This window comes from Mirounga leonina, unplaced genomic scaffold, assembly GCF_011800145.1.
Source record: "Mirounga leonina isolate KUSES-001 unplaced genomic scaffold, KU_Mleo_1.0 Mir_115, whole genome shotgun sequence".
Classification (NCBI taxonomy): domain Eukaryota; kingdom Metazoa; phylum Chordata; class Mammalia; order Carnivora; family Phocidae; genus Mirounga; species Mirounga leonina.
The window spans coordinates 101464149-101490974 of NW_023270268.1; the positions used below are offsets into that span (position 1 = coordinate 101464149).

Sequence of the window (26826 nt, forward strand, 5' to 3'; positions counted from 1 at the left end):
GTCCCTGTATAGGCTACCTTTAGATAAACAATTTCAATGTCTTTTGCAGATCCTGCTTATAAAAAATACATTGTAGATTGAAAAGGCTCTGCCAGTGGTTAACATTGCCCATGAAATACCTACCATACGAAGCTATGCCTAAGAGCAAGTGTCTTTTCTGTGTACCCAGGTGGCTACCTACTCTGCAGATACATACATTTATAAAACAGAGTCAGTCTGAACTCTTGAGGGATATTTTGATGAAAAAAAAAAAAAGAGTGTGCCAACTTTGTCAAATTGCTTTTAAGAATGAGAGCAAACTATTCAACATTCAAAATATAATTAAAAATTTCAGACCATCTAAAGACCGTTACATATTTCACTACTATAGCTTTTTTCTAGTAGCTAGTGGAGAGTGGATATTTGAGTGTGCCTGACATTTAACCTCAGGGCTCTAACCTACGTGATTCTGATGACATTGTATAAGAAGCTGGCCATCAAATCTCTGCCAAGTTTAGTTGCACAATCACCAACAATCCTGGGTGTGCTATAGGACATCTTTGAGCTTGAACTATATGACATTCCTCTTCAGCCTCCAAATGAGCATGCACCTGATTTGGCTCTTTACTTGTTTGCTAATCAGTGGATGATATCTTGACCAAGTTAATAGTAAATTTGGGGGTTGGGGATTATAAGGAAAGCTTGAATATGACCTCTAAATAAACTTTAGTGGGAATGTTGGCCAATCTCCCACTAAGGCAGTAATTTGATTGTCTTAAACATTTATTAAGTACCTATTTTGTGTCAAGCATAGCAGACTGCCTTGGGGTTATAAGAAGATGCAATCTGGTAGTTTTTCATTGGGAGTTGTCACTAGTGTAAGCTTGAAGAGAATAATCTTCAACATAGAGTTGGCTCTAGCTGGAGGTCTCCAAGGCTTTTGCTGATTTAGGGGTTTTCCAGAGGACTAAACCTGGCATCTTTTAAATGTTTCTGGTCCTTGGCCATTGCCACACCACCGCAAATTAGGTAAACATTCAGACTGTTAGGCTCACCACCAGATTTCACACACATCACCATTTTCTTGGAATGCCATTGATGTGATCCCTAATTCTTCCTTTTCTGTAGCACTCATTGTAGAAACAAAGATCTCATGGGACTGTTGTATGGATTAAGATTTAATATACGTAAAGAGCAAAACAAACAGCTATCTGTGGAACTATAGATCTGTAGAACCACCAATGTAATTTCTGATCATATTAATAACAAGTATGCAAGCTACAGCTAGGTAAAGGAGATTCAACCACTTTACATCTGGCAGCTCTTGGTCCTGTTTAAGAATCTTGAGTCTCAAACTTACTAGCATTAGTTCCAGGGTGTGGCAGAAATCTAATGGTTAGTTTGGTTACTTAAATCAGGTAGAAGTACAAAGGCCAAATGGCATATCCTTTCCTGCAAGCACGAAAAACCCAATCGGAGAAATTGGAGTTTAGAATTTAAATGTTAACTCAACAGGGTTACCTTGAGTCTGCAGCCTTAGTGATCCAGAGGATGCAGTTGCTTTCACAGTTCAAATTTCCATTATTAAGCCATTGCAGCTCAGATCTATCCTCTTTCTTCTATACTGCTTGGTCAGCCCTTTGGATTTCCTTTCTTCTTCCCCTGTTCCTTCCCTCTCCTCTGCCTGTCCCCAGTTGTTTATTGAGCTTCTCGTATGTGCTTGACACTATTCTAGGCATTGAGGGATTCTCTGTGATCAAACAGAATCTCTACTTTCATGAAACCTATTCTAGTGGGAGAGAAAGATGGTTAAATATATAATATAATGTCAGGAAGTAATTATGTACTTCATCAATATTTGGCATGTTTCCTCCTTTAGAAGAACAAAGAATTCTAGAGAGTGTCCCAATACCCAGAGAGTTGGGTTTCTATAGGACATCTATAGCCTAAGAAATTTGGACCCTTAAAGGCCCAGACCTTGAGCTTATTGTGTTTGCTGAAATTAGAAGATACAGCTTCCCAAATGTTAGCTGTGGTCTTCAGAGCAGAAGAGAATACAAGGGTCCCAGAAACCACACCCCCCTTTCTTATGCAGCTATTTCAGCCTGGACTCCATGAACCATATCCAACCCTTCATTCTCAGCTCATGGACTATGAGAAGCTCTGTAGTCTGTATGAAGAGCGCTTGAATGAAGCAAATGCAAAACTAGATGAAGTGACTCAGTTGGTAAATGACCTGAAAGCACAGAAGACAAAGCTATGGAGTGAGAAAGGTAAGTAAATGTGCTGCTTTGGGTGTGAGTGAGCCTCAGTCCCAGCAGCCTGGTGGAGGGACAACTGAGATGATCAGTCAGTCACTGAAACGGAGTGAGCATTTAAAGATTCTAGGGGAGGAATGCAGCCTCTGATTTAACCTTGTCCACAGATACGCTCTTGTCTGGTGAGGGTTACCTCTGTGCTGGTTTGGGAGGCTCTGCCCAGCTTCCTTCAGGAAGGAGAAAAGCAATATGCAGTTGGATGAAGCAACTGCCAAGATCAAAGGATGGCAGGGGCTGTCCACACAGCCTATAAGACATGACTTTTTATAATGTCAACCTCATTGAAACAGACATTTTTTTCTAATTTTCAATAATAAACCCATACTTTTTTTTTTTACACTTAGTAAAAGCCATAGTCTGTACAATGGCCTACAAAGGCCACGTAATTGGGCCCCTCATTATCTCTCTGACCTCTTCTACTACTTTACCCTTCTCTCATTCTGCCTTGACTATGTTTTTAACACACCAGGCACACTCACATCCTAGGGTCTTGCCCTAGCTTTTTCCTCTGCCTGGAATACTCTAATAATTCTCCAGAGACTTGAAGATGAGGGTTAATCAAACAGATATCTGGGGGATGTCAGTATAGGCCTTGTTGAGAAGGTGACATTTGACTGTTCTCAATCCGTTTTCTCTCTGTGCTTCTTTTTTTATAGTATTTAATACCTTCAAACAAACTACATACTTGACATGATAAATGTGCTTATTTGTCTATCTCTGTCTGCAAGAATGTAAGCTTCATGTAAGCTTTGTTTTATTCACTGATGTATGTCAATCATCTAGAACAATGCCTGCCACTTATTGGTGCTGCACAAACATTTGATAAATAAAAGGTAGAAAAATGTACACATTTTATTCTCTACTATCAGCTACTAATGATAGTTTTTTTATGTGTTTTGTGGGGTTTTTTTTTTTCCCAATCTTTTACATTGTGGCAATTTATTTGGGTTTTTTCTTTTTCAATTTGTCATAAGTTTTTTTTTTTTTTGTATCTTGCATATTTAGTCATTTATAATGGCTGCTTCTAATCCATCAAGTAGAGGGACCATGGTTTACTTAACCTTGCCCTGTAGCTTGACTTGTTTCTCTGCTTTGAGCAGCATGTGGCTAGATGTTTCTCTGTAATTAGAATTATTTTTAGGAATATGTTTCCAGAGATCAAATTCCTAGGTCAATAAAAATAAACAATACTCTTGATGTCCAGAGGCACACACTTTACAATGAGAATAAAGACCATTTGGGCTATATCACATCCTGCTAGTGGGCACCTGTTTCTAGATGTTAAATCTAGAATTACAGCTAAATTAAAATGGGCTGGTAAAACGAACTATAAACCTAGAAACCCAGAAGAAAGTGTTTTTGGTTCTAGCAGGGACACTGAAGAGGACTCTAATAGTGGGGGCAGGGTGTGTGACACTTGGCCTTGTTACAAAACCCCCAATTTGATCTCTACCATTTAGGATGTAGTCTGTGGACTCCACAGTCCAGTGACAAGACTGAAGAATACCCATATGTCCGGTCCCGCATGATGTGCTGTACAAAATTGTTGTGATAGGCACTGCCTACCACCCCCTAGTTATTGGCATTAATTTTCCACTCACTTTTTTGATGAGGAAATTAGTGGGTAAGTGAGTGAAGTGAAAGTGGGTGTGAGGTGATAATTCTGCTCAGGATGGAGGACCTTTTCTTCCTTCCTTTAATTCTTACTTTCACCGTTTGGCTTTGTGTGAATTAAAATTTAAGTATCTACCTATCCAAACCTGCCGTCCCCTCACTGGGTCTATGCTCCAGATTTTTTGCTGCTTTTTTGCGACTACCACTAGTCTCATGCCCTGCCCTGTCCACATCTCACACTCTGCTTTCAAAGCAAACCAGTGGTAAGTGCAGTCGATTAAGTTAAGTGGGTACTTGTTCTGTAGGATACATGATACGTCAGTCTCAACCCCTGGTGGATTGGCATTTCTTCAGACTCCTTTTCAACACGGTGCTGTCACCCAGAGATTTTCAGTTTGGTCCACAGAACACAGGCGATCATCAAGACCCTTGGAGGGGGCCTATGAGGTTAAGATGATTGCTTTTTAAGTTCTTTTGCGATTTATATTGATGCTGCAAAAGCAGTGACAATTAAAACTACTGAAGTCTCATCGTGCATCAAGAGAGTGGCACCACACTGTACTAGTAATCATTATATTCACTGATACGTAGTCACAGTTTGAAAAAAAAATGTCAGTGTTAAGTGAGAGTGTCCTTAATGAAGCAGTAAAAATTAATTTTATTGTATCTTGACCCCAAGTATATATCTTTTTAATATTCTCTCTGACAAATGGAGTATGTGTAAAGCACTTCTATATTTTTATGAAGTTTTTTTATTTTAATTCCAGCATAGTTAACAGTGTTATATTAGTTTCAGGTGTACAATACAGTGATTGAACAATTCCATACATTGCTCGGTGCTCACTGAAATAAGTGTGCTCTTAATCCCCTTCACCTATTTCACCCATCCCCCCATCCCCCTCCCCTCTGAAGTATGATGTGTGATTAAGTTCTGAGCTGAGCTAGCAGGTCTTTTCAGGGAGCATCCTATTTACTTAAAAGGACGATTGACAAACAAACTATGTTTATTCTGACTCAGGTATTCGGCAGATATTTTCTCAAAAGTGAACAAAGTGAGCCTGTTGCTTCAAGAAAAACAACTGACATTATTTGTTGCCAATAATAAAATTGGAACTTTTAGGCAAAAATCAGATTTTGGAAAATGTGTATATGTCATCATGAGCCTGATGCTCTCAATTCTTAAGACTTTTCTGATGAGATCAGTAGTGCTGTTAACAGACATGCGTTTTAAATGTTGTTTGGAACGTGTCAACATTTTGGAAGGTCTGCGTAATTCAGTGAACACATATTCTTCAATCACCACTTCATGATGTTATACAGTCACGTGTAGGTGAAAGATCCATTCAAAGTGTAAGATAGACCCATGAATTTTAATGTAACAGAGGAACATACTGCAACTAATCCTCGAGAAATTTCTATTTGTTGAATTTTGGTGTAGTATCAAATAATGGTCACAATTATCTGAAAAGGCTATGAAAATACATCTCCCTTTTCCAATGTATCTGTGACAGGCTAGATTTTCTTCACATAATTTAATAAAAACAGTATTACAATAGATCACATTCAGAGGCAAATATGAAAATCTAGCTTTTATTAAGCCAGGGATTTTTAAAAATGTAAAATAATGTCATTTTTCTCGCTAACTTTTTTGTGTTTTTGGAAAATATAGTTTTTACTCTTAAAAAATTGTTTAGGGAAACATATTAACACATCATTAAGATTTTTATTGTTATTTGAAAATGAATTTTAAGACGAATTTTAAATTTTTCTTTTAATTTCAAATATGCTGTCTATTAAATATAAAATTCATGTAAACAAAATCTCTTTGGGGTCCCCAATAAATTTTAAGCATATAAAGTGTTCCTGAGACCAAAAAGTTTGAGAATTGCTGCTTTAACCAAAACAGATGCTTTCTTATAATGCTGGAGTTTTAGAACTTGTTTATAGCAAGAGGTGAATGGGTCACAAAATTGTGAGCTTTTAGTGTTGCACTAACTACATTACAGAAACAACCACCTCTGCCCAGGATTGGCTCAGTATTTGGTACCATTGCTAATAATCAAAGCATTGCCATCCTATCATCAGCAAAAAAGACAGGGTAGACTACTGTAAAATGAAATTTTCCCCATCATGGTCCTATCCTCCACTATTTAATGACAATTTCTAATATTTAGCAGTCTACGAAACACATTCACATTAGTGAAAACACATTAATCACAAAATACATTTAATTTCCATTAACAATTTTTAAAAGATTTTTATTTATTTTAGAGAGTGTGCGAGCAGGGAGTGGGGGCCAGAGGGAGAGGGAGAGAGAGAGGAGAGAATCTAAAGCAGACTCTGCAATGAACACAGAGCCTGACACAGGGCTCTATCTCATGATCCTGAGATCATGACCTGAGCCAAAACCAAGAGTCGGATGCTTAACTGACTGAGCCACCCGGGCGCCCCAACAACTTTTTATTGTTATCCTCATTTTACAGATGAGGCAAAGAAGTTGTAATTACCTGAAGATTATATAGTCAGAAATTGGTAGAGCCACATAAAATAAACAAGGGAGCATAACACAAAAGAATGTGTTCTTCAGGGTTAAAAATTTAATTTGAATCTACCTCCACTAGATACTGGCTATGCATGTTTGTGTCTCAATCATATATAAGTTAGTTGCCCTGTTTCCCCTTCTTTAAAGTGGGTAATATAATACCAACATGATCACGGACTTATGGGAATTAAGCTGGATCGTAGTACCTGCTGCATAGAAGAGTCTCAATATATGGTAGCTAATATTACCTGTTATCTACCCAAACTTACTGCTAAAAATCAGTTCTTTATCAGGGCTCTTTTGTCGGTCCCGGAACAGATCATGCCATGGTTTTGCTGATAACTGGACTCTCAGACCCTTGCTAAATATTAAAAACATGTGTTAGGAGGCATTGTGGTTGCCCTTCAAGTGAACAAGTTACGGGAGGAGGCAGTGGATGAGGAGGAAGGCCGTGATTAACTCACTTTGTGAAATCTCTCTGTAGGAGAATTCCTGAGGAGGCTGGAAGAAAAGGAAGCTCTGATAAACCAGCTGGCTTCCAGGGAAAGGAGCAGCTTCACTCGGCAGATAGAAGAACTGAGAGGGCAACTGGAAGAGGAATCCAAAGTAAGGCATCTATTATTTCTCACCAGGAACTTGACTGTGTGTGTGAAAAAAAACAGTGCTTGATGGGTCAACCTCAATATCTCCTTCTATGAAAGAGAGGAAAGTGCCCCAGAAGTTATGGGAAAAAGAACATGGTGGACCTTGTATGTGCTGGGAAGGAACTTCATCACTGAAGGATCTTCCTCACTGACTCCAACTGCTTGTCCAGTTTGTCAGATTTAGATAGAGCAAGCAACCTGTGTATTTCCATTTTGCATTATTAAGTGAACAGGAAGTCAGCAAGGCTCTTTATGGATCTTTGATTCTGAATTGCACCAAGAAGTTCAATTAAATAAAAGACCAGAATGAAGTAAATGGGGCTGGCTGAGTTCAGTACTACTTTTAAGTTGTCAATAACCTATATGTATTGGTCATTTCTTCCCAAGAGGGTATATAATGTTGCTAGCAGGTGACGCCAGTGAAAGTGGCCCTTTAAGAGAAAGCAGAGTGACTACCGTGAGGGAGAAATTCTTTGAGCTCTGATATTTCAAGTTAATTCTTAGTTCATCTTCGAGGCACCTTGTTCCTGACACCTCACAGTGCCTCACTGTACATGATCTCCCTGCAAAGGCATCTACTCTAAGGTGCAGGTCATGAGACTGTAGACTTTTGTTCTTCCATATTTTATTTCATTCCCTCCACTCTCCTTATTTTCTATGTTATGTATGTATTTTTTAAATGACTACCATGGTTTGTGCACCAGACATTCTGCTAGATGCTTCTCTCGTGTTATCTCAATCTTCACATAAGTCCTAGGAAACGGGTAGAATTCTATCTTTTTACATGAAGAAACCAAGGCTCTGAGAAGAAAAATAACATGCCCAAGGTCATACAGCTAGTAGTAGAGCGTGAAGGAATTGCTGCCGGTAGTGAGATGACTTAATTGAGATTTTAGAAGATCTCTCTGGCTGACTTCCCAGTGTCTTCCAGCTGGCCTCTGAGGCCCCTCTGCTTGGGCTCAGGCCTCCTCCTGCACCTTACGTCATACGTCTTCTTCCCTCATTTCCTCCCCTCCAGCCACACAGGCCTCCTCTCTACCTTATACAAGTCACCATTACTCCTGCCATAGGACTTTCGTAGCTGCTATTTCCACTGCGTACAGGCCCTTCCCCCAAGACCCTTGGGCAGTGATGCAAAGGAGCCAACCAGCCTGCATCGTCATTCTGTTTTAGTTCCTTACTGCTGTCAGCATTTAAAAAAATTAATTTGTTTATATGTTCATTTTGTGTATCCTCTCACCCCTTTATGGCTCCTTAGGGCAAAGGCTTTATCTTCATCTCACTTACTTCTGTAAACACTAATGCCTTGAACAGGTGCTCAATAAATATGTGAGAGGAGTAGGATCACAATTTAAAGCCAATTTTATTGGATTTCAAAGCCTGCCTCCTTCCCAGGGTCACTTTGTATTGTTGCTCCTCTTTCAAACTGCCCAGGGGTGTCTGGCTGAGGCTGCCATTAACTAAGCCTTGTGCTCTCCGAACTGCATCCATGGACTGAGAAGATGCTTTTTTTCTAATTTGCAGAAAGGACCCATGAGGACCGGCACAGACTCCACTAGACTAGGTTATCTCTTGGGAATGATGCCTCTAGGTTAACCAGACTGCCATGGAAGTGACAGGGATGTTCACTAAACTCAGCTCTGCTGTCTAAACACCATGGTAGCTGCTACTGAACCACAGGTGGCTGTGTGAATTTAAGTTTATTTAAATTAAAACTAAAATTCAGTTGTGACCACACATTGTACTAAGCACATATTGAGTGTTCAGTAGCTACATGTGGCTATGGTTACCATATTGGATGGTGCATATATAAAATATTTTCTTTTTTTTTTAAATAGGATTTATTTATTTATTAGAGAGAGAGAGCAAACACAAGCAGGAGGGGTAAAGGGAGAGGGAGAGAGAATCTCCAGCAGACTCCATACTGAGCAGGGAGCCTGACGCGAGGCTCCATCTCACAACCCTGAGATCATGACCTGAGCCAAAACCAAGAGTTGGACAGTTAACCAACTGTGGCACCAGGTGCCCCTGAAGTATTTTCATCTATAGAAAGTTCTACTGGCTAGTGCTGTTTTAAAGTGATCAGAGATAGTGTTCAGAGATTTACATGTGAAATAAAAGATTTTGTTTTTTCATCAATGAATGAAAAGCTGGACCAAATCTCAGTGATCCCATTTAGGCCAATAAGATCTCAATCTTAGATAGTGTTAACTATAAATCTTCCTGCCTAGATGATAGGGAATGTTCTTGCTACCTTTGCATTTCCCCACTATTTCCAGAACTATTGCCAGTTGCTGAAGCCCACATAGTCAGGCAGGCATTTCCCTAAATAGAACACTGTTCCCTGTTGTAACGGTAGCAATTAGATACTGGATCCTTTCTCATCCCAAATTCTTTCCCTGGTATTATCTTACTAGGTTCAGGTTCAGCTTGAATTTGTGGCAGGTTGTTATTAACCTCATCTAAAAAAAAAAAAAGATGTCACCTCCAAGCCCTTTGTTGTTAATGGTAGCGATGCCCTTTTTTAATGTGTGTTGTGTCTGTTAAGTCACAGAGTGCCCTGGCCCAGGCCCTGCAGTCAGCCAAGCATGACCGTGACCTTCTCCAAGAGCAGTATGAGGAAAAACAAGAGGCCAAGGTTGAGCTGCTCTGGGCTCTCTCCAAAGGCAATAGTGAAACAGTGCAGTGGAGAATGAAGTATGCAGACGACACTGCCCAGAGGACTGAGGACTTGGAGGATGCCAAGTGAGTGGGGCAAGGCAGACCTGAATCCAGAGGTAGTTATCAGCAGGGGATGAGGAGAGTGACTGTGTCTTAAAGGCCTCATGTAGACATTGAACAAATCGCTTGGTACCAAGTGCGTGAATAAGCCCAAGACCAAAGCTGAAACAGCCACGGCCGGCAAAGAGCACATGCTCTGGTGGGGCTAAAAAATAACAATTATAATAGAGTAATAAAAACTAGAAAGAGGTTCTCGTGAAAGAAAGGAGGCTCTTTCTAGGGCACAAGGCAAGTCTTCAGAGAAGACGTGACTTGAGCTAGGGTTTGAAAATGGGCTAACCCTTAGAATCATGTACTTGATTTGGAACATTAAAATAATGGAGTCCATGTGTGTACATGTCTCCATACATTAAAGTCAGTAATGTCTCTGGTCTACGACTTGGAGACCACAAAGTGCTCTGTGAAGATGCACAGAGACGGCTGGAAACATATCAGGAGCTGTCGTCATGCCTTAAGTGCTAAGAATTTCTTTGAAAAGAAGTCACCCTCAGACCACCTCTAAGGTTAGAATATCAGTTTTATAGCCAACACTACATAAAGGCTTTAGAAGTCCTTCTCAGGAACTACAGGAGCTTGGGGCCTAGATGAATCAAGACCTGGTACCAGGGTGTAGAACTGAAGCATTTTGTTCAGAGGTCAAAGGACTGTGTAAATTTGAGAGAAGTGTCAAGCCAACCCCAGCTTTATAGTCATTAAAGGTTTACTCAAAAGAGTGTGTCCCTGGCTTGGCAGCTTAGCAAAACTTCAGAGAAGATCAATCCAGTTCTCTTTAGTTTCAACCAAAAATATTGTTTTTCAGTTCTTCACCTAAATCTTTGAGAGACGTGCCTGTGGACTTGCTCAACAGTCGCTATGTCCTGTCTCTGGAGGGGCACCAAGTGATCTGTCTCTGAAGCTGCAGTAACTTAAAAAGGGCTTTGGGATGACAGATACTAAGAATACCTGTGGTAGATGTTTGAAAAATGCTGGGCCACGGGAAAGTAGGGCTTTGAACTGAAATGGCTCCTCATATTGGAAATAGGGCATTTGCTTCTAAAGTAAGATACTTTTTTTCTGCTATGATGGAAGAATGTGGGTGAAAGTGCCTACCAGTGACAGTGTTTGCAGGTTTCTTTGGGAGGGGTAGAAAAGAGGGAAAGCATATAGACTGCTTACGACCACATGAATTTGTTGAGCTAACAGATTGTTGTCCTGCAGTACATGACAACTAAAGAGAAATAATGGACAACATGGTAATATCCGAATACCTCTTCTTTTTTTTTTTTTTAAAGATTTATTTATTTATTTATTTGAGAGAGAGAGAGAGAGAGAGAGAGAGAGAGAGCACAAGAGGGGGGAGCGGGAGAGGGAGAAGCAGACTCCCTGCCAAGCAGGGATCCCGATGCGGGACTTGATCCAGGGACTCCAGGATCATGACCTGAGCCGAAGGCAGTCGCTTAACCAACTGAGCCACCCAGGCGCCCCCGAATACCTCTTCTGCTTTAAACTTATTATTATTTTTTTTGAGAGATAGAGAGAAAGAGAGAGCTCATGTGTGAGCGTTGGGGGGGGGGGGGGGGTAAGAGGGGATGGGCAGAGGGAGAGAGAGAATCCTAAGCAGGCTCCATGCCCAGCGTAGAGCCCTATGTGGGACTCAATCTCCCAACATTGAGATCATGCCTGAGCCAAAATCAAGAGTCAGCTGCGTAACTGACTGAACCACTCAGAGCCCCAAAACTTAATGGAATATCAAATAAATAAAACATTGTCTATATTATACCCCAAGGAGACAGAACTACAAAAAAAAAAAAAAAAAAAATCTGGGATTCTATTTTTTTTTTTTTAATTGGCTTCACAGGATGAGTTAGTTTAGCTGAATCAAGCTCACCTGAGACCCAGTTGACTGTTTCTGAATTTCACTTCCCCAAGAATAGGGATTTGGTTTCTTAATCTTCCACATCTTATAGATTCTAGTACAGAGTAAGAACTTATGGTTGGCAAATTGAGGAACAAATGGTAGTTGGTATGAAAGGTAGACAGTATTATCAGTGAGATGAGGGTGACCAACTTGCCCATTTTGCCTGATGGAGTTGTGGGCTTGCTGATTTGGGCACTGATGGCTCCATGTCCTGGTGAAACCCCTTGGTCCCCCCACACATTTGGTCACCCAAAGTAAAATCCCTATTTTTTTAGTATTTCTGAAGTATTTGAGTATTTCTAAAGTAATTAAAATACATGTAATTATTTTATAAGACCCCTGTTTTAGGTGGGGTAAAGCATCAGAATCTCCTTTCTGCTCCAGCTTTATTGAGATGTAATTGACATTTGTATATATATTGACATTGACTTGCTGAGACCAAGTCTAGATTCCTCTGGGCCCCAAACTCCTATATACCATTAAATACGTTGAGGTTATACAATGTGATGATTTGATATATGTACATATTGCAAAGTCTTTACCACAATGTAGTTAGTTAACACATCCTCTACCCTACGTAATTACAATTTGTTGTCGCTATGATGAGACCATTAAAGCTCTAGTCTCACAGCAACTTTCAAATATACAAGACAGGATTGTTAACTATAGTCACCATGTGGTATTTCTTGTTGGGACGCCTGGGTGGCTCAGTCAGTTAAGCTCCGGAGTCTTGGTTTCGGCTCAGGTCATGATCTCAGGGATGTGGAATCAGACTCCGTGCTCAGCGGGGAGTCTGCAGGAGATTCTCTCTCTCTCTCTCTCTCTCCCTGTCCCTCTGCCCCTCCCCCAAATGCTCTCTCTCTCAAATAAATAAATAAATCTTAAAAAAAAGAATCTCCTCTTAACATTTAAGAAAAATGAACCAAAGATGTGAAGTTGCTATGTTTAGGAAGTCAGTGAGCAAGGAGTAGTTGTTAGAGCTCAGATTTCTCCTGGAAGCCGAGCACAGATTGGTTTTTGCAGGATTCCAACAAAAAAGGGGTTTTTATGACCACATTGGTCTGATGGCTTGCTTGTGTGGCACGTGTTCATTCCAGAGGATCTGTTTCTGTTTAATAATAGTAGATCAGAAAGAGCTTTGGTACACACAGTACCTTTCATCTAAGAAGTGTAATGAATGGGTAAGAATGGGGCTGCCAGCGTCCCTGCAGGAGATGGAAGCAAGAGAACATATTTCATCCATTAGAAAGCCTCAGGGCACTGCATTGTGGGGGTGGTGGAGGAAGCACTTTAATAAACCACTCTATCTCAGAGGATGCTAGAGGGATAACAGCAGGGGCTAGAGTCCCCCCTGAGAGCAGTGGGACCTGGGAAGTGAGCATAACAATGGGGAGATGGATTTGAGTATATAAATTTGAGAAGAGCAGCTGAGGTGGAGAAAAAATTCAGAGAAAAGACAGAATTTTGGCATGTTTAGGAGCCACATGATAAGAGGGAGACAGAATGAGCAGGAGAGAACCAAAGAATGTTCCTTGGAAGCAATGTAGTAAGGAGATCTTTAAAGACTAGATGTGCCTAAGAACTTTTAACAACTGCTTACTGCTGGTGGGGTGTTTGGTACAATCTTCTCTTTCTCCCATTTTTTCTTTCCCTAAAGATTTTATTTATTTATTTATTTGACAGAGAGAGATACAGTGAGAGAGGGAACACAAGCAGGGGGAGTGGCAGAGAGAGAAGCAGGCTTCCTGCTGAGCAAGGAGCCTGATGCGGGGCTCGATCCCAGGACCCCGGGATCAGTCGCTTAACAACTGAGCCACCCAGGCGCCCCTCTCCCATTTCTTAATGAAGTCACCCTTAAAGTCTGTAATGCTGATAGAAGGTTTAAAGTTAAGCAAATATTTATAGGAGTAGAGATCCTGAGTTCCAAGACGAGGTTGGCAAAGCGTAGGTGAAAATAAAGCGCACACGGACATCTGGGTTCTCTAGGCACAAAGAGGGCCCCCCCTGCTTTGTACCCAAGCACTGTTTTAATCCAGGACAAACTGGGTGAGCCCCCTGAGGGTTGCAGCTTCACTTGCCATTTGCTTGGGTCTCCCCTTCTCAGGAAGCAGCTGGCCATGAGGTTGCAGGAGGCTGCTGAAGCCATGGGGGTAGCGAATGCCAGAAATGCCTCCCTGCAGAGGACCAGGCACCAACTGCAGCTCGAGCTGGGGGACACCCAGTCTGACCTCAGGAAGGCCTGCTCCCTAGCAGCTGTGCTGGACCAGAAGCAGCGGCCCCTGGACAAGTGCCTGGACGCCTGGAAGCAGAAGCGGGAGAGTCACGGGCCGTGCTGGGGGCCTCTCCGAAGGAGGCCCGGGGCCCTCAGCACCGAGCTCCTCAAGCTCCGGCACGCCCACGAAGAGAGCCCTGTGAGCCAGGAAACCCTCCAGAGGGTGAACAAGAATCTCCAAGGTACTCTGAGCCGGGCTTGGAGCCAGAGCAGAAGCAGGCAGGTGTGGGGGGAGCCCTGGCTTCGAGGGCAAGGCTGTCCTCCAGGGGCAGGTACCTCAGCATTGTCAGGGTTTTGGTCCCGCTCAGGTTTTAACTTGTCCATTTTTAATACTTTTTTTTTTTTTTTACTGCAGTTATTATTTTTATTAAATTCTAAAAATGAGACTACTTTCCTACCTTAGCCCCAGGTTCACTTCACTCTGTCAAGACAGCCACTATTAAGAATTTCTTTATCATCCATAGCCTTACCAAGATTTCCCATGTATATATGCATGCATGTATTGTTCAAATTTTGCAGTATTCTACACCTTTTATTTTTTTTCACTTATCAATGTATTTTCTAATTTGACAAATATTTCTGTAGCCTACATTATGTGCCAGACTCTGTCATATACATAACCATCCCTCATTTAATTCTCAGAGCAGTCTTATGGGTTGGTTTCTTTGTCTGTAAAAAGCAGATTATATTAAGTCCTGTAAGGTTAAGAATTTGTCCAAATTCACAGTCGATCAAAAGTAAATGTGAGATCTGAGCCCAGGCAGCTTGACTCCATGCTATGCGCCACCTCCCACATGCCTCATGATTCTCTTTGCATGTCTGTCTGTACGTGGAGGCCTGCCACATGATTGTTGATAGTTGCAGAGTGTTTTATAATAAGGATGATCAATACTTATTTAACTAGACCTCTTTCAGTTTAGATACGATTTTCCACAATTATAAATAATCCTCTACTGTACACTCTGTACATATACTTGTGGACAGGTAATAATGTTTCAGTAAGGGTAGATTTCTAGAAATGAAACTGCTGAGCTAAAGGGACGAATTGCAAAATTTTGAGATGCTGCCAACTTACACCAGCTCCACCAGTGATGTGCATTAAAACCTTGAGATGCCCCGGAGCAAGTTCAATACTCTTGGCAGCATAAATGACTCTTGCTTCTCTGTTAGCCTACCTAGTCCGTGTTCAGTGAGACTGGGCATGTGAGAGGTGCTGGAACAGTGGTCAGAGAACTTCAGCTGCATCCAAACTGCTTGAGGGCTGGTTCACATGGTTGGCTGGAGATTCTGATTCACTGGATCTAGGGTGGGGTCTGAGCATTTATATTTCTAACAAGTTGCCCGTGAGGCCAGTGCTGCTGGTCTGGAGACCGCACTTGGTCTGGGTTGGGGCTTGGGCAGAAGTCTTTTTCGGAAGCTCTCCAAGTGATTCTGAGGTATGGTCAGAGTGGAGAACGACTGCCCCAAGTTTTCTTTGGAGAAACTCTCTTCTGGAGAGGGCTTATAAGAGAAGGATTCATTACAGAATTGTCATCTAAAGGTTTTGGTGGTATAACTTTTCAAAACCCTTGTCACATCACATCATAGCCAGGCATCTCGGAACCAGGGGAGCAGGCAAGCTCTTGAGCTCCTTCCGCCACCTCTGGATGGTGGGTAATTCCCAGAGCTACTTGGCCCTGCTCCACACCTCTTAGTTACTATAGGCTTCCTTCAGGAAGAGGCAGAACTGACAGTAACAATATTGAATGGTGGGAGGTTTTGTCTCTTCTGGATGCCTTATTCTGTCAAAGACGTGTGTTCGTGAGAGGCTGGCCACCAACCCTCAAGCTCTTGACCTCCTTTGGATTCTTTGGTTGATCTGTGCTCACACATCAGCTTCTGGCAGGCAATGGCCCAGGTTATGCTTTCAGCTCCTATCCTGGTGTTGAGAGGCAGCGGACAGAACGGCAGCTATGGGTGTCAACAGCTAAGCCCTAACACCGGAAGTGTAGGGATTCCTTGCAGGAAATTGCTCTCCAAGCATTGGTTTTTGATTATTTTCTCTTATATTGAAAGTGGTGTTGAGGGAATGGCAGCAAGACCGTAAGGCAGGTGGAATATGCCATGGCTCTGACAAGCAGGCCCACCATGTAAAGTTGTACAGGTTGTTAAATGCACAGTACTCTGAGAAACACTGTCCTCCCCAGTTGTAGAAGGCAACTTTCTGGTGGGTGGCAAAAGAATATATTGAAGAAAAACTGGCTTTTTCAAGTTCCAGCAAGGGTCCCATAGGTGCCATTGGTGGCCTTGCCCTCAGGTTTCCAAGGATGGCGTGACCACAGTCCCAGGGGAACAGTCCACTATACCCGATATCATGGGTCGGAGGCTGGTTCCTTTCACTCACTTTGCTTTTTTCCTTCTCCAGAAGAGATTTCTAATCTGACAAATCAGGTCAGAGAAGGAAAGAGGAACTTAAGTGAAATGGAAAAGGCCAAGAAACGGATTGAACAAGAGAAGACTAAAGTCCAGGCGGCACTGGAAGGAGCAGAGGTATTACCTCCAGGGAGCGAGGGTTTTTGTCATTGTGACCAAGCAGAAGGTTCTGCATTCCAGCAATAATAGCAGCAGCAACAACAAAATGACACTTCTTCAAGTGTTAACTCCGTGCTAGGCACTAGGCCCAGTGCTTGATGTGCATTATCTTATGTAATCACCCTAACTAACTAGTGTCCCATTTCACAAAGGAAGACATTGAGGCTTAGAGGGCAGGATAGGCAATAGTGGATACAAATCTACCAAGTGCAATGAGAAAAGGGAACCATGTCTATCTTGTTTATGAATTTATCCCCTGTGCCTAGACCCTTATTATTCAAAATGTGGCCCACGGATCAGCAGCTTGGAGCTGCATTGCCCTGGAGCTTGTGAGAAATTCAGACTCTCAGCCTTCTCCCCAGCTCTGTTGAATCAGAATCTGCATTTTAACACAATCCTTTAGTGGCGCATATTCACACCAACAGTTGAGAAGCACCGGCCTAGAACATTGGCTGGTGTGTAATGGAGGTTCAACAAATATTTGTTGAGTGTTAAATGAATAAATATCCTTATACCTCCTCCTCTCTTTAAAAGAGTCAGTCAAAACACTTTCTCCCCCCAAAAAAACTAGTTTTAAAAGTGAGATTCAAAGTGATGTTCTTAAACATTTGTCCTGAAAGCTTATCTTTGTACAGATGGTTTGATAGGAGCATTTTGAGTGTTAGGGATTAAAAGTTCAGGAACAATCTCTGACCTTATCCCTGGGTGTGTGCTAGGGATTGAACGAGCCACTGAAAAGACTTTTTGCCAAAGAAGGTGAACTAAAACGAGTGATCCGTCACGGTCACTAGGCAGTTAACACATCCTGCAAAGCCTCTTTTCTCACAGCTGAATTTCATCTTCTTGACCCTCCTTTAGACTAAGCATCCAGAACTTAAAATGCAGCCCCCACCACTCACCCTCCAGCTGAGAAAATGATTTTTTTTTAAAGATTTTATTTATTTATTTGAAAGAGAGAGAGAGCACAAGCAGGGCGGGAGATGGAGAAGCAGACTCCCCGCTGATCAGGGAGCCTGACGTGGGGCTCGATCCTGATCCCAGGACCCTGAGATCATGACCTGAGGAGCTGAAGGCAGACGCTTAACCCACTGAGCCTCCCAGGCGCCCCAAGGAAATGATTTTTTTTTTTTTAAGATTTTATTTATTTATTTGCAGAGATAGTGAGAGCAGGAATACAAGCAGGGGGAGTGGGAGAAGGAGAAGCAGGCTCCCCGCTGAGCAGGGAGCCCGATGCGGGGCTTGATCCCAGGACCCGGGGATCATGACCTGAGCCGAAGGCAGATGCTTAACAATTGAACCACCCAGGTGCCCCGGAAATGATTTTTAAAAGGCAAAACAGTCCATTTTAAACAGAGCCTTTTGGAAGGTGTGATCATGGAAAATTAGACCTCAAAGGACTTCTCCATGCCAAGCAATGTCTGTTAAGTTCATCTTATCACTACATTCGTGTAAGACACCAGCCACACAGAAGACATGTCCATAGTGCCCTGAATATAGAGTTGTCAAGTGGATGGCTTTTGACACAGCTCTTGTCTTCTTATGCATAATTGTTTTCCTTATATAGAATCCTTCCCGTTGGTAGTGTGCTCTTGTATTGCCTAACAAGGCTGGTCCTTGTAAAGCTGGTGAGCTTTGTTTCATTTACTTGTTCCCTTTGGTCCTCCGGTCATCCTGGCTTGGGACTTTCTGAAGCCACCACGCTAACCTAAAGAAGTAATATTTACTGTAACAATTTCAAGCACTACGATGAGCCAGTGAGAGAGATGATTGGGTGGGGGAGGAGTGGGGCAATTTGAGTCCCATATAACCTATACATTTCATGTATTGAATTGACTAGCAGGTCACAGGCGAGAGTAAAGCCATAGCACTCATACCACTTACGACCACTAGATGGCACTATATTCTATTTGCATTTTTTTTCCTTCACGTTTCGTCTTTCGCAGCATCCATAAATACTTCATCAACTTGGACGTGTATTTGTAAAATTGGGTTATTTGTTTTCCTGGGTGAGCCTTTATGAGAAACTTTATCACATTATTTTTGAAGCCACGAAACTCAAATTATCCCAGGTCACCTTCTCCAAAGACTCACTTTCTCTGTGGATTTTAGAGGGTGAGAGGTGACAGTTTCCCCCTGAAGGAAGGGCACGATTTCCTTGCAGGAAATTGCTCTCCAAGCATTGGTTTTTGATTTATTTTCTTTTATATTGAAGGTAGTGTTAAGGGAACAGCAGCAAGGCCTTAAGACATATTAAAATTCCTAACATCTTTCTTATTTTTATCTTGAAATTGCTACTCGGTTTTACTTTTGTTTGTATGTGGTAAGCATGACCCAGAAAAGGCTATAAAAATTACTCCTGCCCTCAGGACTATCTGCCAATTGTTAACTGACCAGTAGATTGTTGTCACACCTCGTGCCCTTTATAAACATCTTCCTCAGTACCATCCAAATATTTTGTTTCTACTTTTATATAAATTGTGTCTTTGGAACAGGCTATAAAGAGGTAATCAAAGCTACACTTTTAAACTTGAATCACCTTTATAACACCCCTGGCAGTAACTGCCTTGCGTATATTTAAATATTCAAAGGGGCAGGAGATTTCCCAGCTGTCAAAGCAATCCATTTGAAGTAGTAGTAATAATTATGGTGATGATGGCTCAAGTACATCCTAAATTCCTTTCTTGTTCTTCCTTTGACAATATTTGGATACTAGCCTGTTTCCTGCCCTCTGAAAGCTTTCAACTTTTTCTCTATTCCTCCATGATGTCCAGAATTAAACGACAGATTCCAAGTAGGAGTTATCACTTTCCTTGTTCTAGCTTTGATCCTTTTACTGATTCATCCTGAAGATGAACTACATTAAGCAAAATCAAGAGTAATAAATTAAAAAGTTTAAATATAGTCACAGACAAGCTTGAAATTTTCTATTTTAAAAAATGCTTTAGAATTCTAGTTCCTGAACTACAGCAGAAAGCCCCGAGAATGTCAAAGCTGTAAGTGACATGACAAACAAAAGCAGTCACTTGTCTCTCATCCTGTTCCGATCCTCAGGGGACCTGATTTGAACTTAGAGCTCTCCCAGCTATGCCAAAGAGAGCTACGATAGTGACATACATTTTGAGGAAAAAAAAATTGTGTGTCCAAAAAGTAGACTTAACTTAGTATTTTTAATTTATATATTTCAGGGAGCTCTGGAACATAACGAAAGCAAGATTCTTCACTTCCAGCTTGAACTCTTGGAAGCTAAAGCAGAACTTGAAAGAAAGCTTTCAGAGAAAGATGAAGAAATAGAAAATTATTCTGATGAGCAACATTTGCATATTCCAGAATCCTTGACTGAACAGAACATGCTGTGTTTGGCTGCCTTTATGGCCTCTGTTGGAACGTTACCAAAGAAACTCAGCCAGTCTAACCCTACGCCAGCATCCTTCTAGTGAGCGCACCACTATTAATATAAAGGCACACCTCTATGCAATTACCGTCTGTTTTTTATGATTTTCTTATAGTTGAGCAGCTTCTTTTCTCATAGAAACTCCAGATAACACACCAAAAAAGCATAATTATATGCACAAGGACTGGGGGCATTGCCCAGTCTCTTGCTTGGGCATTTGAGAAGCTGACATAATGCTGAAGAGTGGATGAAAGGAACCAAAAAATGTGATGTGGTGCATTAAAATTAAGGTCCGATCAGAGTGAAGTTTTCACATACCCGCTGCGTGCACCTATAGCCATTTGTTTGGAGAGGGGCAGAAGCCAGGAGCTAAGCTGCTTTTTGAATCCCTGGTGAAGAGGCTGAGTCTTAATAGTCAGGAAACTGAATTAGACAGGACTCACGGGTGGCAGGAGCTTTTCTTAGCTTCATCATAACAAGCTGATGACTTTAGACATTCTACTTCTTAGCATCTCAGGGAAGTGAGGGGATAAAAGCAGCCCCATACATGTCACAGAAGGTGGTGAGGAAGATCAGTGAGCTGATGTTGCCAAAGCCCTTCACACTGTATGGATCAAAGGCACAATTATAAACACATGGAATTCACCATGATTATATTATTTATCTGATCTGTTCCATTACGTCTATGCCATATGTCAGCAAGGAAAATCATTTGAGTCAGAGTTTTGACTGGCAAGTTGCTTTCAACATGTTTGCTAAACAATTAAAAAAAACTGTTAATATATTCACCAGAACTGGCTTCTTTCCTATAGACCAAATTCAGACAAAACTCCCATGGGGGTGATTTTTTTTAATGAGGACATCAAGCCACATTTGACCCTCTGTGTGCTTTGAGTTACTCTTGCTCTCACTCACTAGCACTTTTCCTCTCAAGGACTGTGGGGATGAATTCTGGTCAACTTAAGAGGCTCTGAGTCAGTGTCTAAAAGAATTTTTTTGATGAAGGGCAAAACATCAGGCCTTGATATTTGCCCTACTTACTTCCATGAGGAACAAAAACGAACGTTTCTTTGTGCAGTTAAAAAAACTCATTTCAGGTAATGTCAAGCCTGCACCTATTAATAAACCTAGCTGAGGAAAAATGAATCCTCAGAGAGTCTGCATCTCATCAGGTACATCTGAATGTCTTAGAGCCGTTCACCAATTATAATAATCTTAGTGCAAAGGAAGCCGGAGATGCAAACAGCCAGGGTTGGAAGAAGAAAGAACTGAACGATAGCCTGGAGCCGTGAAGGGCCTGAAAAAAGGAAGGGGAGGGCTGGAGGGTGGGGCGAGCTCGTCAGGAGTTTTAGTTAATGATTCATAATAACTATAATAGGTACATCCGGAAAGGAGAGACGAGCCTATCTTACAAAATATCACAAATGCCCTTGCAGACGTTCCTGTGTAAGGGCTCCGTGCAGGTGAGGGTTTTATCAGGATGCCTTGGTTTTAATCCAATGCTTTCATCAGACTTCAGGGCTGGGAGACGAAGGGGTCCCGAGGAAACTGAACAGAATGGCAGGGGGCAGTCCTAGCAAAGCAGAGCCTTTTGAGCAATCAAGGATAAGCCAGGTAATGTTCTAGAACTCAAGGAGAATATTGCCTGAAGGCCAGATGAGGCTCTAGGTCCTCTGTCCACATCAACCTTGGGAAAGGCCGCAGAAACTGAAGGAGGCCCGCGAGGCAGGACCCAGGAAGTCGAAGGGACCAGAGAAAGCAGCAGAGACTCCGAGGCAAGGACAGAGCCCCCAGTAGTGCTGCAAACTGCGTGATTCATTCAACTCTTCTGCTGCCGAGCTTGCGCTGCCTTTCGGTGAGCATGAATCCTCAGTGAGCTGGAGGCCTGTTGGTGGTGAAAAGTCTGAGCAGCTGGTGTATGTGTCCTATGTTTCACTTGTTAAACACATATTTGAGCACTTCAAGTTGGCCAGACACTGTGCCTACTATTCTTGTAGGGACTTCCTTAACTTTTATGGATTTGATAGGGCTTTCTTTAAAAAAAAAAAAAAAAAAAAACCAAAAAACTTCTACAAGCGTTCTAATTAACATAGCTGGAGGTAGGGAGGTGATGATGCAGTCACTGATGGGAGGAGAGGAGGAGTTTTGGTGGGTGGCTTTGGTCCTCTCCATCCTAGATACAGGAACGATGGCAGCTAGCAGGAAGACCAGCTAGTGGCCATAACTGTCGCCCAAGTCAAGTTCCAATGGAAGACTCAGAACTGGGTTGAAAACAAGTGAGTCAGGTGTGTCTTGAATTTTCAGAGACCACTGACTGGATCCGTCCTCTAGGTCAGGATCTTCAGGGAAATGCTGAAACATGTGTCTTCTCACTGGCCCCCAGCCAGGGTGCACCTGCCCTGTATTCAGCTCTCCCCAGACACACCCAGAGAGGTGCTGGGGAAGCTTTTGGGAATGAGACACTGAAATTCCTTAGTCTGTCAAAATGCATTAGCTTGCTTTGGTTTATCACCTACGGAAGGGTTGAACAAACCTTCTGTTTAGGATCAGATAGTGTAGGGGAGCAAAAAATTCTCCTTACCCTCTCTGGGTCTCTGGCTGATCCTAAGAATTAAACTGACTTACGACAGAGTAGCAGGAGAATAGTATACACATGTTATCAAATTTTTACATGTACATGGGGGCCTTCACAAGAGGATGAAGACCCAGAGACACGACCAGAGTAGGAAGCTTTTACAGCTTTTAGACAAAGAAACAATGAACTTGTGAAGAATTGACAAGGCTTGGGGAATTGGGCTAGGGGTAGTAAATGCTGAAGGATTAGCAAGGTTTGTTTATACAGACTTCTTGGCCCTAAATTCCCTCTTTGGTGGTAAAGACAGGTCCCTCCTTTCTGTAGAGGAGGAGGGTATCTTTCACATGCGAGATTTATCTCCTGCATTCAGGGTAGAAGGCCAGAGGGGTTTAGAGTGATCTTCCTGCTTTTGTTGTTTTCTCAAACTCCTTGAGCTTAAGAAATCTAATATGCCAAGGTGCCGTAGTTTGGGCTAGCAACCCCCAAGCAGCATCAATAGTAAATATTTTTGGCTTCTCAGGCCATAGGGTCTCTATCTCTACTCAGCTTTGCCGCTGTTGCTTGGAAGCAGCCATAGATAATAGGAAATCAAATGGGCATGGCTGGATTTGGCCCATAGCTCCTAGTTTGCCCACCCCTGGCCTCTAGCCTTGGGGGGGTCTGGTAACGTTCCATCATGTTTTCCTTCCCTTTGGTCTGTTCCTCAGAACTCAGTGATATCAAACTTCACACACAGTCTTAATTTATAAGCACCATCAAACTTAATTTCATTTACTGTCTGAGTTTCTGCCAGAAGAATATGTTTGAGTCTTTTCTCGTTTCTAAGTAAAATATTTTAGCATGTCTTTAAGAAACAGGATCTCAAACACACACATGGTATTTAGTTAGGAATATTCTTTGTTAATCATTTTAAAGCTAAATCCTATATATTAGAATTAAGGAAAATCTTCAATTTCTCTGATATAAACAATATTGCAAGAGAAAAAAATTGGCCTAGTGAACTGGTTGTCCATTTAAAACCATTAAGGTTTTAAAGGTTTTTTTTCTTTAATTCTAAGGTTTTTTCAAGCGTTGAGGTTTTTTTTTAAATTCTAAATTTTAAAAAAATGTAACATACAGTGTTGTCTTAGTTTCAGGTGTACAATATAGTGATTCAACAATTCTGTACATTACTCAGTGCTCATCACGATAAGTGTGCTCTTAATCCCCATCACCTATTTCACCCATCCCCCACCCACCTCCTGTCTGGTAACCATCAGTTTGTTCTCTATAGTTATGAGTCTGTTTTTTGGTTTGTCTCTTTTTTTCTTTGTTCATTTGTTTTGTTTCTTAAATTCCACATAGAGTGAAATCATATGGTATTTGTCTTTCTCTGACTGACTTAGTTCACTTAGCATTATACCATCTAGATCCATCTGTTATACCCTCTGGATTGATACAAGAGTCCCTTCTTTTTTATGGTTGAGTAATATTACACACACACACACACACACCACGTCTTCTTTATCCATTTATCTATTGATGGACACTTGGGCTGCTTCCATAATTTGGCTATTGTAAATAATGCTTCAGTAAACATAGGAGTGCATACATCTTTTCAAATTAGGGGTTTTGTTTTCTTTGGGTATTTAATCAGTAGTGGAATTACTGGGTCATAGGGTAATTGTATTTTTAATTTTTTGAGGAACCTCCATACTCTTATCCACAGTGGCTGTACCAGTTTGTATTTCCACCAACAGTGTACAAGTGTTCCTTTTTCTCCACATTCTCACCAACATTTATTACTTCTTGTGTTTTTGATTTTAGCCATTCTGACAGGTGGGAGGTGATATCTCATTGCGGTTTTTATCTGCATTTCCCTGATGATGAGTGATGTTGAACATCTGTTTATGTGTCTGTTGGCCATCTGTATGTCTTCTTTGGAAAAATGTCTGTTCATGTCTTCTGCCCATTATTTAACTGGATTATTTGGGGTTTTTTGGTGTTGAGTTGTGTAAGTTCTTTAGATATTTTGGATACTAACCCTTTACTGGTTTGTCATTCACAAATGTCTCTTCAGTAGGTGGTCATTTAGTTTTGTTGATGTTTTCCTTTGCTGTGTAAAAGCTTTTTATTTTCAGGTAGTCCCAATAGTTGATTTTTGCTTTTGCTTCCCTTGCCTAAAGAGACATATGTAGAAAAATGTTGCTAAAGCCAATGTAAGAGAAATTACTACTGTGCTCTTTTCTAGGAATTTTATGGTTTCGGGTCTCACATTTAGGGCTTTAATCCATTTGGAGTTTATTTTTGTAAATGGTGTAAGAAAGTGGGCCAGTTTCATCCTTTTGCATGTTGCCGTCCAGTTTTCCCAACACCATTGGTTGAAGAAACTTTTTCCCATTGTGTATTCTTGCCTTCTTTGTCACAGATCAACTGACCGTATAATCATGCGTTTATTTCTGGGCTCTCTATTCTGTTATATTGATCTATTTGTCTGTTTTTTGTGCCAGTATCATAGTGTTTTGATTACTACAGCTTTGTAGTAGATCTTGAAATCCGGAATTGTGATATGTCCAGTTTTGTTCCTTTTCAAGATTGGTTTGGCTATTCGGGGTCTTTTGTGGTTTCATATAAATTTTAGGATTACTCTAGTTCTGTGAAAAATGCTGCTGGTACTTTGATAGGGATTGAATTACATCTGTAGATTACTTTGGCTAGTATGGACATTCTAACAATATTTATTCTTCCGATCTATGAGCATGGAATAACTTTCTATTTGTGTCATCTTCAGTTTATTTCATCAATGTTTTATAGTTTTCAGAGTACAGGCCTTTCACCTCTTTGGATAAGTTTATTCCTAGGTATTTTATTATTTTGGTGTAATCGTAAATGGGATTTTTTAAAATTACTCTTTCTATCCATTATTAGTGTATGGAAATGTAATGGATTTCTGTATATTGATTTTGTATCCTATGACTTAATTAATTTATCAGTTGTAGTAGTTTTTTGGTGGAGTCTTTAGGGTTTTCTATATGTAGTATCATCTGCAGATAGTGAGTTTTACTTCTTCCTTACCAATATGGATGCCTTTTATTTCTTTTTGTTCTCTAATTGCTGTGGTTAGGACTCCCTCCTCCAGTACTGTGTTGAATAAAAGTGATGAGAGTGGACATCTTTGTCTTTTTCCTGATCTTAGGGGAAAAGCTCTCAGTTTTTCACCATTGAGTATAATGTTAGTTGTGGGTTTTTCATATGTGGTCTTTTTTATGCTCAGGTATGTTCCCTATAAACCTATTTTGTTGAGAGTTTTTTCATGAATGGATGTTGTACTTGGTCAAATGTTTTTTCTCCATCAATTGAAAAGATCTATGGTTTTTATCCTTTCTTTTGATGTTGATGTGCTATATCACATTGATTGATTTGCAAATATTGAACCACCCCTGCATCCCAGGAAAAAATCCCACTTGTTCATGATGAATGATTTTTTCAATATATAGTATAGTTGGATTTGGTTTGCTAATATTTTGTTGAGGATATTTGCATTTATGTTCATCAGAAATACTGGCCTATAGTTTTCTGTTTTTGTAATGTCTTTATCTGCTTTTGGTGTCAGGGTACTGCTGGCCTCATAGAGTGAATTTGGAAGTTTTCCTGCCTCTTCTATTTTTTGGAATAGTTTGAGAAGATTAGATATTAACTCTTCTTTAAACTTTTGGTGGAATTCACCTGTGAAGCCATCTGGTCTTGGACTTTTGTTTGTTGGGAGTTTTTTGATTACTGATTCAATTTCATTGCTGATAATTGGTCTGTTCAAATTTTCTGTTTCTAAAAAAAAAATTCTATTTCTTCCTGATTCGGTTTTGGGAGGTTATATGCTCCTAGGAATTCATCCATTTCTTCTAGATTGTCTAGTTTGTTGGCATATAATTTTTCATAATATTCTTTGTATTTCTGTGGTGTCAGTTGTTATTTCTCTTTCATTTCTGATTTGGTTTATTTGAGTCCTCTCTTTCTTTTGGATGAGTCTGGCTAAAGGTTTATCAATTTTGTTGCTCTTTTCAAGGAACTAGCTCCTGGTTTCATTGATCTATTATTTTTAATTTGTTTTATTTCTGCTATAATCTTTATTATTTCCTTCCTTCTACTGGTTTGAGGTTTTGTTTGTTCTTCTTTTTCTAGATCCTTTAGGTGTAGGCGTAGGTTGTTTGAGATTTTTCTTGCTTTTTGAGGTAGTCCTGTATTGCTATAAACTTTCTTTGTAGA

The 26826-nt window shown here is 41.0% G+C and overlaps 1 protein-coding gene across 1 annotated transcript in view; it reads left to right on the top strand.

Annotated features, from left to right (window-relative positions):
* Positions 1-26826, top strand: part of MYH15 (myosin heavy chain 15) — a 150550-nt gene that overhangs the window by 86311 nt on the left and 37413 nt on the right. The window contains 6 exon segments of the mRNA XM_034990947.1: positions 2132-2252; positions 6938-7059; positions 9646-9842; positions 13880-14229; positions 16452-16576; positions 19804-19925. Of these exon segments, the coding sequence (XP_034846838.1) occupies positions 2132-2252; positions 6938-7059; positions 9646-9842; positions 13880-14229; positions 16452-16576; positions 19804-19925 (1037 nt within the window).